Source organism: Nelumbo lutea, chromosome 5, assembly GCF_056320005.1.
Source record: "Nelumbo lutea isolate HS-2025 chromosome 5, American lotus-T2T, whole genome shotgun sequence".
In the NCBI taxonomy this organism is placed as follows: domain Eukaryota; kingdom Viridiplantae; phylum Streptophyta; class Magnoliopsida; order Proteales; family Nelumbonaceae; genus Nelumbo; species Nelumbo lutea.
In genome coordinates this window covers 22,690,092-22,703,569 of record NC_142688.1, presented here as the reverse complement: position 1 = coordinate 22,703,569, position 13,478 = coordinate 22,690,092, and the positions used below count along the sequence as shown (strand labels likewise).

Sequence of the window (13,478 nt, the reverse complement as noted above, 5' to 3'; positions counted from 1 at the left end):
GTGCACAGTGCCTACTGCCTAGTGAAGAAACTGAGATACGATCTACAGTATTGTTTTCCCTTTTTATCATGGTTCGATATACTGAATCAACTCTCGTAAGAAAATATTCCAATCTAACGGCTCCAGCATGAAGGTTACCTTACGAGTTACGACGTTGTTTCAAACTTTCAATTATTGGAGGAGGATTCCCTCCGAATGGAAATGACGTCACGTGACTCCGACACCGTCCTGACATCAGATCATGAGACGTCTTGATTGGACTGTATATTAATGTGGGCCCCTTCTAAAATTCCAATCCGTCAGTTCAAATCATCCCCACAAGATTGCTCCTCACAACATCTCCTCCCGATGAGATATTCACAGTACACGGCAGATATATCATCGGGAAATGTTCACAAGTGGAGATATGCCGTGGAACGTTGTGAGATGCTCCCAAAATACATTAATCATGATTCCTTTCTTTTCTTGGGACTGTGTTTGGTTTGATAGAAAATACCAAAGAAACAGAACATTGAGGGAAAGTTATTATCGAACAGAGAGACTAAACAATTTTCGGTATCTCTTGTTTTCTATCAAAGCAAACATCGACTGAACTCTGAACCATTAATTGTTCTCAGACCAGGACCAGCGCAACAGTGAAACTGTGGAAGTGGGAACAAGGGGTAAGCATTATTCCGTTAAAATTGAAAAATTAAATGGAAAGTTTTGGTTTTGTTTTTTTTTTAGTTAATTAGATTTTTAAAAATTCTAATTTTCATTTTTGATGAATTAAAAATTCGTTTAATAAAAAAACCGAATTTTAATATATAATATGCTATATATTAATATATTATATATAATAATATATTATAATGAAATTCAGTTTCATAATATATATTATACTATACAATATATATCATTTTATATATATTAATTAAATTCGATTTTAATTAAAAATGAAACTGAAAATTTTAATTTTGATTATTTCGATTTTCTTATAATTCGATTTTAATTTCGTTTTCATTATTTTTATTTCGGTTTTAAAAATTTTAATTTATTCGATTCGATTTTTAATCGAATAAACGGAATGCTCACCTGAGAAGTGAGTACTGGGAGGGGGCACTCTTGTCATTGCACAAAAATGTTAGGGCGATCCTGGTGAAACAAAAATTGCTCTGGTGGATGACATGACCAGTCGATTATTGATGAGGAGAAAATAAATAAAATACCGAAGAAAAAAAAAAAAAAGAGGGGAATAGAAAGAGAAGAAGGCAAGAGGGAGAAAGAAGGAAGAAGAAGAAGAAAGCTTTTTATTTAAACACACACAGACGGACTTCTTTCAAGAGTGCTTCCCAAAACTTCCACCTTTTTCTCGTCGTCCGCGTTCTAGATTCTGTCCTTTCTCCCTTGTTTATCTGCGGTGTTTCCTCAACCAGGTAATTAGCGCCACCTCCTATTTATTATCTTTGGGACCTCTCATATATTTTTATTCGATTACTTTTTCACTGCTTCCAATTGGGTATTTCTTGTGTATGCTTGTTCGGAACCCTAAATTTTGACAACGCTCTGCCGCCAAAACGATTCAGGTTCATAAGTTCATTTTAATTGTTATTATATTTCCTCCGGAGCTATGTTTCATGGTCTCCTTAGGGTTTTCATTACGTTCCATAATACACTCTATCGAGTTCTTGTTTGTGTAGTTTGATCTTGTTCATATCTTTATTGTTTTATTTATTTATTTATTGTTTTGGAGGTTTTATGATGGAAGTTGTTATGATAGTTAGCATTATTCGTTTAATTGCTTTATGTGTTCTTAGTTCTTCAAATGATAAAATTAGAAGATAGATTTGGTTGGATGATCTGTTTATACTGTTTATTTGTGCTGAGGTTGATCGATAATAGGAAATATTTCCTACTCGTTTAGATGGGTTTTATGTTTGACTAATGGTTTGAATAATATTTATATATGGCTTCAGAGGTTGCACCCGTAATTTAACAATGGATATGGCATTAAACAGAATGAAATAGCGAAACAGGATTCATGTAGCCGGCCCCATATGGTTGGGATAAGGCTTGGATGATGATGATATATAGTTTCAGAGGTTATTGTATTTGATTTACGGCATATTCCACAATTTTGGAGTGTTCAACTTAAAGAATTCTGTATGAAGAGTCAATTCAGTATCTTTGTTGTTGTTATTATTATTATTGAATCCTGCTAGGCAAATTTCATTCATCCATAAATGCCTCAGATAGTCAGATTACAAAGCCTGAAATTCAAGCAGCATGAAAAGGAAAGTAAACAACACTAGAAAGCCAATTAAGTATCTTTATTGACTGTGTTTAATAAGTGTCAAGTATATATTTGGTGCCTTCTTTCGGCTTTGTCGTGTAATTTAGTGCATCCAACAGTGAATTAGATGTGTGGTGCAGACATGCATTTTGTCTGGTAATGGTGAGAAAGGCTAAATTGCTGCAAGGTTGCATAGAGTGGAATTGTGAAACAGGATCTATGTAGATGATCTGAATTAATTGGATTTAGGCTCTAAAGGATTTGTTGTTTTGAAACAGGTCACTAGTATTATCCATCTGGATTTGTATGGAACTCTTTTCTAATGGGGCTTTGATTATGTGGACTTTTTTGCTTGACCAGATCTTGATTTAGATAACCTCATCTCAAGGAAATAGATGCTCATATCCATATATGTTTTATGTGCAACATGGATTCTGAGTCAGTGGAGCATTTATTCCTCCATGGTGTTCTTCAAAGACCATTTGATGTTCTTTATGTCTGTCAACTTATTTATCATGACTTGGGTTTTACTAAGAAGCATGATGGAGCTCGTTTTAAGATGTAAAGCCTATGCTTTAATCTGAGGGGAATGATCATTTAGGGGTTGCTGCAATTTATGATATTTTTTTCTCAAAAAAAATTATGATAAGAAATTATCTGCTTATGGCATTTGGAAAGAGAAGAATGTTAGGGTTCCTATAATTAAACATAATATTTTGTAAGTGGTTTATGGCATCAGAAAGTTCATGCTTAGTTCTTCTATGAAAGACTTTGAAAGATTAAATTTGAGAGCATCTCTTTGTTTGGATGGGATGACAAATATACGTCACTACATATGAACACCACTTGTGGCTACATTTTGTTTGACACTGGTTTTCCCTGCCTCATTTATTAGAATTTATTACCTTTCTTATAAAGAAAGGAGGGGGAAATTAAATATTTAATATTGGCTTTTATCTCATCTGTCAGGAAAGTCAACGCCAAGTTGCCATCAGCTGTGTAATGACTAACATTGCTTGGACGTGAATCTAAAAATTCTGAAAATGCTAATATCTAGGGCATAGGTGGCATAATCATTAGTTGTCCAATTGAGGACTGCTTTATAGAAGTCCGCATGTCTCTCATTCTTGAATTATTAAAATAGGCTTTCTGCAGGTATAGCATTGTCATGCATTTTTTTTTAGATTTCAGTACACAGGTCTTATACGGGTAGCATAGGCTCTCCTAATATCCTCATGCCTTTGCAAGATTCAATCATTAACTTGTCTTGGTGTGCCAATTTTCATGAAAATCAAAACCAAACAACTAAAATGATAAGACACAGCAAAAAAAAGGAACAAGAACTAGTTAGTTGATTCAGGAACCAAATTATTTGGCTACCTGCAGTTATATGGGCCACTAGGAGCCCTATATTGCTATGATTGGTGTAATGTCCTGTGCTTAAATAATGTCTGTGCTAAGAAGTCTTATTGACATGATATTATTAGTGTTGTTGTTCATGATAGCAATTTGCACCTTCTGCTTTGAACCTATTCTAATTAATTTATTGATTAATCCACTCTTTTATATTTTTGCTTGAAAGGGTCTCTGCTGAAGTTATAAAAATCTTTTGTGGCATGGATGTACTTTTTTTGCTCATTTGAGCATGTATGTTAAACTTGCTGCTGGTACATTGCACTTTTCTTGGAGAGAGGCATTGTCATGTACTTGTTATTTTTAATTCTGTCAGTTGTAGAAATGATGATAAGAATTTGAATATGATGTTTTCCTTTGCTTCTGTTCTTTTGAGTCCTAATTAGAACTCTCTGAATTGTACTGTGCTTGTTGTTTGTTTTGTACAAGAATTGTGGTTCCCTTTATTCTACTCCATTTATTTATAGAGATAATTTGTTCTTAAAAGTAAAAAAAAAAAAAAAGAAACTTCCCAAAGTGAAAGAAAATCAAAGTGTATAAACTGCACAAGTGCACTATCTTGCAGAAGTATCTGGGATATTTTAGGGACTAATTTTTGTTCTTTTAGTTGTAGACACAATGATTAAGCTCTTTAAAGTCAAGGAAAAGCAAAGGGAAATGTCTGAAAATGCCAATGGAAGGGCACCTGTCAAGAAGCAAAGTGCAGGGGAATTGCGTCTTCATAAAGGTCTTCTTTTATAAACTTTACCTTTTTATTTATCTTTAGAAAAATTGTATAATAAATTAGCTGATATTCTATTTACTCTTAGCAGTATCAAACAAGGTTTAACATGTCGATGTCGATGGAAATATCGCTTACCAAAATATAGGACATATGTTGGAAATGTCGGAAATGTCGAGGGGAAATATTGTAAAAATTAGAGACATTGTGGAAATATTATGAAATATGTGGAAATATGCAAAGATATTTTGTAAAATGATAAAAAGAAGCATTAATACATATTTCTAGACTATTATCTTATTCCCAACCATTATATAAAGCTAAGAAACTAAGATCAATAACAAATTAGTAAATGACGATTTACTGATTTATTATGCATTTTGATGTTTTTACAAGGTTATCTGGTATTTTCTTTTCTTATTTTTAATTCTGATTTATTATAAATTCTAATGTATTTATTTCACACTAGTAAATAGAAATACATTTATTCTGATTTTTTAAATATTAAAGTTATAATACATTATGTTTTATTATAAATTTAATAAACTGATTCTCCCTTTTGTAGTATTAAGATTATGATAAATTCTGATTTCTTATAAAACTTAATGAATTTATTATGATTTTTAATACTAATTTTATAATAAATTATGATTTATATAAAATTTATTAAACTTATTCTGATTTTTTTATATTAAATGTAGAATATGGTTTATTATAAAATTTAAGAAACATTTTCTGATTTTTATAGATATTTTAAAAAATACTAACTAGTTAATTTTTTATTACTTGAAAAATATTTTATGTTTTATATTATAAAGTAATTAATTTATTCTTTTGTTTTTATATTTTGTTAATTCTTTTTATAAATATTTTATTTGAAATATTAAATAGAAAATATTAATGGAGTAATCTATATTAATATACTGTATTATATTAATATAATATACTAATATATTATATTTTTAATGTACATTAGTCGACATCCTATCGACATTAGTCGACATCTTGTCCACATAATAGGAAAAACTGTATTTTTTTTGGTTATTTGGACCGATTTGGTCAACATTTCCGAAATATAGGAAATGTCGACCAACATGTTGTAATTTTTATATTACCATCCACTTTCATATCGGTGAGCCTCGACATCGACATTTGTCGGGCGACATTAGCGACATTTGAAACCATGGTATTAAATCATACTGTTCTATTTTTGGAAGTTCATTTTTATTGTTGATGCAGCGATTGTTGATATTAAAATGGCAATAGAACTTGACAAAAGAAATTAATTTTGGAAGGGTTTTTGTTTTAGTTATGAAGCTAAGGAAGTTCTGGTTGGTGAATGGTGAGTGGTGAGTTGTATTTATTTCTTTAGGATTGTTCTATTGGTTATTTGGGTAAAAAAATTGAGGTTGGTTTTGAATACCCTCTTTCCTTGGATTTACAAATACAAATTTAATATTGAAATGTAAAAATTAACCAATGGACAGGGCAGCCAAATCCATTAGAAATGGATGAACACCCCAACTTAATTGCGGATTTAACCAATGGATAGTGTAGTATGCTGCTCCTACACTAGAAGATTTAACCAATTATAAGCAAAATCTTTATCCCTGAAAGACGAAGTTACTAAGGACACGATCCCCGTACATGATAAATTTGCTGGGTGATTCCTTATCACCCTGTTGCATTATCTTTTCCATTCTTCATCTATAAAGTTTATTTTTTATTTATCTTCAAAAAAAAAAAAATTGCTAATGTCCATGGCCCTAAAATCCTTTCAAAAAAATTCCCTTGCACTTCTTCCATATAAAACAGCAGATATCTATGGTCCACCCTAGAGGTGTCAATTGGACTGGATTTGGTCCAACCCTATCCAGTCCAATGTGAGTCCACTTACAAATGGACTGGACCCAATCTAGTCCAAAACCAGTCCAATCCATTAAAATGTAAATGGATTGGATTGGATCCAATCCAAACTGAATGAAATATCAAAAATTATTTAAAAGCACTTTTGGCATTGAAAAAGCACTTTTGGCATTGAAAAAGCAGTTTTGTAGAAGTGCTTTGATAAAAGTACTTTCATAGAAGTGTTTGCACTTTATTGAAAGTGCTTTGTTAAAAGAACTTTCATAGAAGTGTTTGCACTTTATTGAAAGTACTTTGTAAAAGTGCTTTTGTAAAAACATTTTTAGAAAGGTACTTCCATAGAAGTGCTTTTATAAAAGTATTTTCATAGAAGTGCTTTTATAAAAGTATTTTCATAGAAGTGCTTTTATAAAAGTACTTTTGTAGAAGTGCTTCCATAAAGGTTCTTTCGTAAAAGTACTTCCATAAAAGTGATTTCATAAAAGTGCTTTCATGTAAAAGTACTTTTATTTTCGTAAAAGTGTTTTCACAAAAGTACTTTCATAACAGTGATTTTATGCTGGCTTTAGTTTTGATTGATTTCAAATTGGACCAGGATTTTGGCCTTATGATTGGATTATTGGAAATTTGGTTTAAGTCCAATTCAAACCAATAAGAATATGGACCAATTTATTTTGGATTGGTCCAATCCAATAATTATAATGAACTGTCCAAATCCGATTTGATAAGTTTTGGATCGGATTGGATCCAAACCAAAACTGGTCAATTGAACCCGCCCCCCCAACAACTACCAATTGCAACTAAAGGCTAGACCTGAATCGCTTCCTTTAATTGAACCAAGCCCAAGAAACCTAAAATATTTAGCTGAAAAGCTCACATAGGAATAAAGTAGCTGGACAAACAACAGAGATGATTGACCAATTCTTCAGCTGCTTTGCACATTGCACAACAGTTATGGATCTGCAAACCCCTATTGTTTTGTTTAGACGATCAGTTTTGAGTTCTCTCTCTTGATGTAATTTATTTTAGTATAAAAATCAATCATAAGCTCCTTATCAATAAAAACCACCCACATGCCCTCCCCCCCAATGCATCCTAAATCTGTTCTCTGTTTAAACCCCTATCCTAGTAACATAGTAGGAATGGACAGAAAGCTTCCTTTGGGATATTTTTTCCAAGATGTTTCATCTCTAAGGACTTTAAGCATGAGAAATTATGTAGTCTGGGACAAAGAAAACAGTGATTAGTTGTATCACATCAATCATCTTCCTCGTATCTGATTTTGGTCCCATATTTCTCCATCTTAAACTCTGTTAGGTGAGTTTAATCATGATAGATCTTCATGATACCTTTCCAAAAATTAACACCATAAGTTGAATTATAAAAGACACTAATGTGGTTGCCCAACCATTAGATGATTCTTTATATTTATCAGCAACCACCCTTCTCCAAAATACAAATTGCCAATTCTTGGAATCTCCATGACTTTTTCTCCAAAGGACTTTATTCGTGTTACTCATTCTTGGAAAGCCGAAGCCCCTAGATGCTTAGAATGCAAACATGTTTTTGTTTTACTAAGCGAAGCTTTCTCTTCTGCTACATTTCTACCTTCTGTTCCAAAGAAAACCCATGTTAGGTTGATTATCTCCACACAATATTGATTTGCGCTGTTACTAAAAATTTTTGTTTCATTTCTTTCCAGCTGTGATGATTATCTTTTCGGCGTTCAGAATTTATCATTGCTCTGATTTCAATTGGTTTTCATGGCATTCAGAGGAGGTTTTCAGGGTTATAGAAATAGAGATAGAAGATGGGGGTAGACTCATTGTACAACTCCAGGAGAAATGGAGTCGGAATTTAATGAAACTTCTCCTACAGGAATGTGAGGAGACAATGGGAGCTTGGTTGAGCTTTCGGGGAACTTTGTTGAAAAAGGTGAATGGTTGCGCCTTCTTGGAGATGGAGGAAAAGGGAGTAAATGCGAGGAGAGAATTTCTGATGAATTGTATGGTGTGGGGAATTAGAGAAGTGGAGAATTGGGCCTTTAGAGTGTGGGGGAAGGAGGCAAGAGTAAGAGTGAAGAAATTGATTGAGGGGCTGCTTCTTTTCATTTTCCCCTCGAGGGAAGTTGCAGATTGAGTGCTGAGAAATGGTCCTTGGAAGATGGGTACTAACCCTCTTATGATATACTAGTGAGCGGCAAGTGCAGGTTGTTTTTTCCTAGAGATGGAGGAAATTTATGAATCAAAATACATCTAGATCAAAGTGTTTGGTCTACCTTTATTACTTTTGTGCTTGAGTGTCATGAGAGCTTTAGGGGATCTTTGTGGTGGTTTCCTGGGGACCGATGATTCCCCCGAGGAGTTAAAAGCTTGTGAATGGGGTACACATTAAGGTGAAGGGGGGGAGGAGTAATTCTAGAGAAAGTAGAGATTGTGGTAGGAGAAGGAGAGGCTTCCTTTTGTGTCTGGATTTGGCAGGAGAGAAAACCCTATGTGGAAGCAAGGAAGAGTTTGCTTGAAGAAGATGGGGTGGAAGACAAGGGGCCAAGTTGTGGGGTTGGGACCGGAGACCAGCAAAACAATGGTGATATTAGTGGAAGGGGAAGAGAGTGAGGTGTCAGGGGGTTGCTGGAGAGAAGGAAAGAGTTATAGGAACTCATGGTGGCTATGTGCCAGCTTGACAAGGTCTGTGAGGAGGGTGAAGATTCAGGTCTAAGAGTGGAATGTTGAGAATGTGGAGTTGACTGATACTCTGGCTTGTTAAGTGGGCACTCTTCAACTAAGTGTTTGGGCCTTCCTTTGGGTGCAAAATGTACATCCGCTGCTATTTGGGAGCCAGGTATTAGACTGTTTGAAAAAGAAACTCACCTCTTGGAAGGCCAAGTACTTATCACTTGGTGGAAGAATCATTCTCCTTAAGAGCACATAGGCATATCTGTCAACCTATTTTCTTTCTCTCTTCCCAATTCCTGTGAAAGTAGCTAAAAGAATAGAAATGTTGCAAAGAGACTTTCTTTGGACGGGTTGGGGAGAGAAGAAAATCCACCTATTTAACTGGAACTGGGTTTGCTTTCCTTTAAATAAGGGAGGTCTGGGTATCAGGAGAATTGAAGTGTTAAGTAAGCCCTTATTAGTAAATGGTTGTGGAGGTTCGGAGTGGAAAGTGATAGCTGGTGGAGAAGTTTGATTGCTGAAAAGGCCACAGCATCCTCTTTGCCAATGTTGGGCTGTTATATCTGGAAAGGTATTATCAAAGTTTCCCTAGCTTTTGCAGGGGTATTAATTATAAGGTGGATAGTGGAACTAGAATAAGTTTTGGAAAGATCCCTGGTGTTCAGATACCCCTTTGGCTGAAACCTTCCCCACTTTGTTTGAAATTGCTGAAGACCAAGAGCCATGGTTGCTGATTGTGTGGAATCCCTAGGTAATAATATTATTTGGTCTCCAAAGTTTAGAAGAAGATTTCAAGATTGGGAGGTGGAGTTCTTTGCTGAGATGCTTACTCAGCTTTCTAGTCAATCTGTAAACCTTAGCCAAGGAGGTGATTGGAGATGGAGTTGGAGTTCTGATGGTATGTTCTCTGTGAAGTCTCTTGCCCACAAGCTGTCTGAGAAGTGAGAACAATCTTGTAACCTTTCCATCAAATAGGGTCCGGAACCTTTTCCCCCACAAAGATCAATGTCTTGGTCTGGGCTGCTGTGCTGAATAGGTGCCTGACAAGTGACAAAGGATAGTTTGGTAATGAGGGGGAGGGGGTACAGATTCAGGATGTGAATTGTAATTTCTGTGATCTTGTTACTGAAGATTGTGATAATCTCTACTTATTTGCTGGTTTAATAAAACCTTACTCATTTATCAAAAAAAAAAAAGATTGTGATAATCTCTTTCTTCATTGCCCTTTTCTTTCCCAACTCTGGTGGCATTTCCTAAAAGCTGTAGGGGTGTGCTGGACTATGCCAAGGTCCATCAAGGAGCTGTCATGGATCTGGACCCTTCTGAGCCTGAATAAGAAAGGAAAATGTGTTTGGCATTCAATTCCTGCAGTTTATGAGCTAATATCTTTGTCGTTTGCTAAACTTGTCTCCTGGGTTTTGGTTGTAAAGGATTTCCAGCACCAAGACCTGGTTGTGCTGCTGAAATCTAAAAAATTTTTGGGATTTGTAGGGGGGCCTCCTTGTTGTTGTTGGGGGGGGGGGGCGGGGATGGCCCCTCAGGGTCTGTGTTGTTGTTGCCCATATTAGAAAGTTGCTTTCTTAGCCAACCATAATAAGGATATTTTCAAGATTCTTTTTTATCAGTAACTGAAAAGCTTTTATGTCAGAGTTTTTTTCCAAGAACCTTATTTGCTTGCTATGGCATAATTGCGAAAAGGAGTTGGTGACTGAACCCTTACCCTTCAAGCTATGGTTCCTGTCATATGTTGCTTTTGCTTTGAAAATCTTCTGGTAGTTAATTATTTTACTTTTATTAGCTTGATTTCATTCTAGTGGACATTAGTTTGGTGCCACTTGTAGTTTCTTTTTTTCCTTTCTTTTGTTAGATAAAGGTAATGTTATGTAGTTTAATTTTTTAAATGAAGGAAATTCCATTGGACAAAAAACACCTAGAAAGGTATAGCTGACCATTTTGTTTACTCTTTACAAAGCATATACGGAAAAGTATAATTACCATATATAGTGGTTAGTATAGTATTGTCTTTCTTGCAATTATGTCGTCAAGAGCTTGTAACTTGAATTTTCTATTTTTTGTTTTCATTTGGTTGTCTGGGACATGCAAGAAAACACTTCTTTGGTGCATTGAATAGTCTTTTTTTTTTTTTTGCAAAGAAAAGGAGTTTTGTATGGTGTAATCTACTTATGTATATAACTCATATTTTCCAATTAAGTTGTTTTTTGGCTCAATAATTGGGAAGTCTATGTAGTGCAGGGAAGTTATCAAGCCAGAAAAATAAAAATATCAGATTAGTGGCTTAGTGGCTAGGGATAAAAATAATCTAATATTTTCTTTTCTTGCACAACTAAACGGAGCTTAGGCAGTTTTCCACATGTTAGAGCAGTTTGGCTATGAGAAACATTCAATTCTGTCCCCTTTCTTTGATTGCAAACATTTTATATTCGGTCTTTGTTTAGTCGTAATGCTCTCTGAAACCATCATCTCTTGATCAACTAGGCCTACCTATTTTTCTGAAATTCCATTGCCAAAATTGGGTTGCATACTTGGAAATATCATTGTCACCATTATTAGTTAAGTATTTGGGATGGTGGGATGCATGAATTCTCCTTCATTCTCATAGTTGATCTAGGACCATCTCTTCTAAGAAATTGTGCTTCAGAAAAATCTCACTGAAACTCACCCCACAAATTTTTACTTCACCATACACTCAACAATTTAAAACTTCCAATACCCCCCTTATGCCAATACAGGGGTATTGGCATCACTACTCCTAGTGTCACTGTTTCCCAGTTGCACAGCGAAGTAAAAATTTATGAGGTGGGGGTAAATGAAGATTCCCCTTGTGGTTTTTGATATTTTTAATACCTTAATCCATGCCCTTTCTTCCTCCTATTGTCCATTCTCAAATCCTTTTTAACTTGAAGCTGATAATGAAAACTATCACAATGAATAAATTGGTTCTTGGAGGCCAAACTCTCGAGTCGGTTGCCTTATTCCCATAGAAATATATACATTTATAATATGAGAGCATTCATATTATATCAATAAGTGTTATTAGGTTATTATAGTTGCTAGTTATTATCACCTCATACATGTCCTTGATGTTGTCAAAATCATCTTATTATCTTACCTTTCTAATTCCTAATATCAGATTGTAACGTATTGACGTTTCTTACTTGGGTTTAGCATTTCTCATGTCATAGATATCAGTGAGCTGAACCTACCCAAAACAACTACCATATCATTCCCCAACGGAAATGATGACCTGATGAACTTTGAGATAACCATTCGGCCAGATGAAGGATATTATTTGTGAGTTTCATTTTTTGCAGGCACCTTTGTGCCTTTTAATTATTTGGCATAGTTTTTTTTTTAAATAATTCAGTGCAAGGTAGCCTTTTTTTATGTTATATGTAACTTTTTTTTTTGTATTATTTTCATATAATAATTGAAAATATTTGTTGTTGACACAGAGGTGGTATATTTGTTTTCACTTTCCAAGTCTCCCCTGTATACCCTCATGAGGCACCAAAGGTCAAGTGCAAGACAAAGGTGGGATGCATGGTCCTTCCAATAAATTCTGTGTTGTCTCAATGTTACTTCATTGTTATGATATGGTATTCTAAAGCATCCGCATTACAGGTCTACCATCCTAACATTGACTTGGAGGGAAATGTCTGTCTCAACATTCTTCGTGAAGATTGGAAACCAGTTCTGAATATAAATACTATAATCTATGGATTAAATCACCTTTTCACGGTATGCGATTCTTGTAGACGTTGGTCTTTATGGAGCCTGGGTTGGCTGGAGACAAAATCATGCAAACCGGGCCGTCATGCCTGTGTTCAGTAGATGATAAGTAGCTGGTGTGTTCAATCGTGATAGGTAGCCCAACCCAGTGTGCATGATTTTGTCTCCAGCTCATCCGGACTGGTCTTTCTGGTTGTCATCACACTAACCTATTGATTGCGTTTCTGTTTTCAGCAACCCAATCATGAGGATCCCCTGAATCATGATGCAGCTGCAGTCTTGAGGGACAATCCTAAGATGTTTGAATCCAATGTGAGAAGGGCAATGGCTGGTGGATATGTGGGTCAGACGTTTTTCTCTAGGTGCATGTAGCAGTGGTGAGTGGTGACATCGAGCCTCAGTTGAAATAATAGTTTCAATGCTTCAAGCTCCAGAGGCTGTAAATTTGGTCGAAAAGCATCTCCACTATGGCCATTTTTCTTCCTGTATGAAAGTAAGGCATATCAACTTCCTGGAAGCCCCCACAACTGAAACTCACAGAAACGTGTTTGAATGCCCTGATGTAATTTCATTAAACGTTTGTGATAATGCATGCGTTTTGTTCCATGGATGTTTCGTGATAAGCGTTTATCAAAACATCGCTATGACCACCAAATCAGCATTTTCTTATCATATTTATACATACTTGTTATATTCACAAATGTGGGTTTTAATTTATGTATGCACCAAACTGTTGGGGGAAACTTCATTTTAACACTTATCCCAATTGTTAAGCATTTAT

At 35.0% G+C, this 13,478-nt stretch overlaps 1 protein-coding gene across 3 annotated transcripts; it reads left to right on the top strand.

Annotated features, from left to right (window-relative positions):
* The first annotated feature begins 1,063 nt into the window (after positions 1 to 1,063).
* On the top strand, positions 1,064 to 13,398 carry LOC148850962 (NEDD8-conjugating enzyme Ubc12-like). 3 transcript variants are annotated; one of them, XM_088942636.1, is made up of 6 exons: positions 1,064 to 1,415; positions 4,293 to 4,412; positions 12,151 to 12,259; positions 12,421 to 12,499; positions 12,590 to 12,706; positions 12,932 to 13,398. In XM_088942636.1, the coding sequence occupies exons 2-6, from the start codon at positions 4,304 to 4,306 to the stop codon at positions 13,067 to 13,069; spliced, it is 552 nt and encodes a 183-aa protein (XP_088798762.1). In that variant the 5' UTR covers positions 1,064 to 1,415; positions 4,293 to 4,303; the 3' UTR covers positions 13,070 to 13,398. The 3 variants fall into 3 exon arrangements, with proteins under 3 accessions (XP_088798762.1, XP_088798763.1, XP_088798764.1); XM_088942637.1 differs by having other exon boundaries at positions 1,077 to 1,415; positions 4,299 to 4,412; XM_088942638.1 differs by lacking the exon at positions 1,064 to 1,415 and adding an exon at positions 1,444 to 1,565.
* Positions 13,399 to 13,478: the final 80 nt, after the last annotated feature.

Coding starts and splice junctions, on each gene's coding strand:
- LOC148850962 (XM_088942636.1), top strand. CDS start 4,304: ATGATTAAGCTCTTTAAAGTCAAGGAAAAGCAAAGGGAAATGTCTGAA. Junction 4,413..12,150: donor GGAATTGCGTCTTCATAAAG/GTCTTCTTTTAT, acceptor CTCATGTCATAG/ATATCAGTGAGCTGAACCTA. Junction 12,260..12,420: donor CCAGATGAAGGATATTATTT/GTGAGTTTCATT, acceptor TTGTTGACACAG/AGGTGGTATATTTGTTTTCA.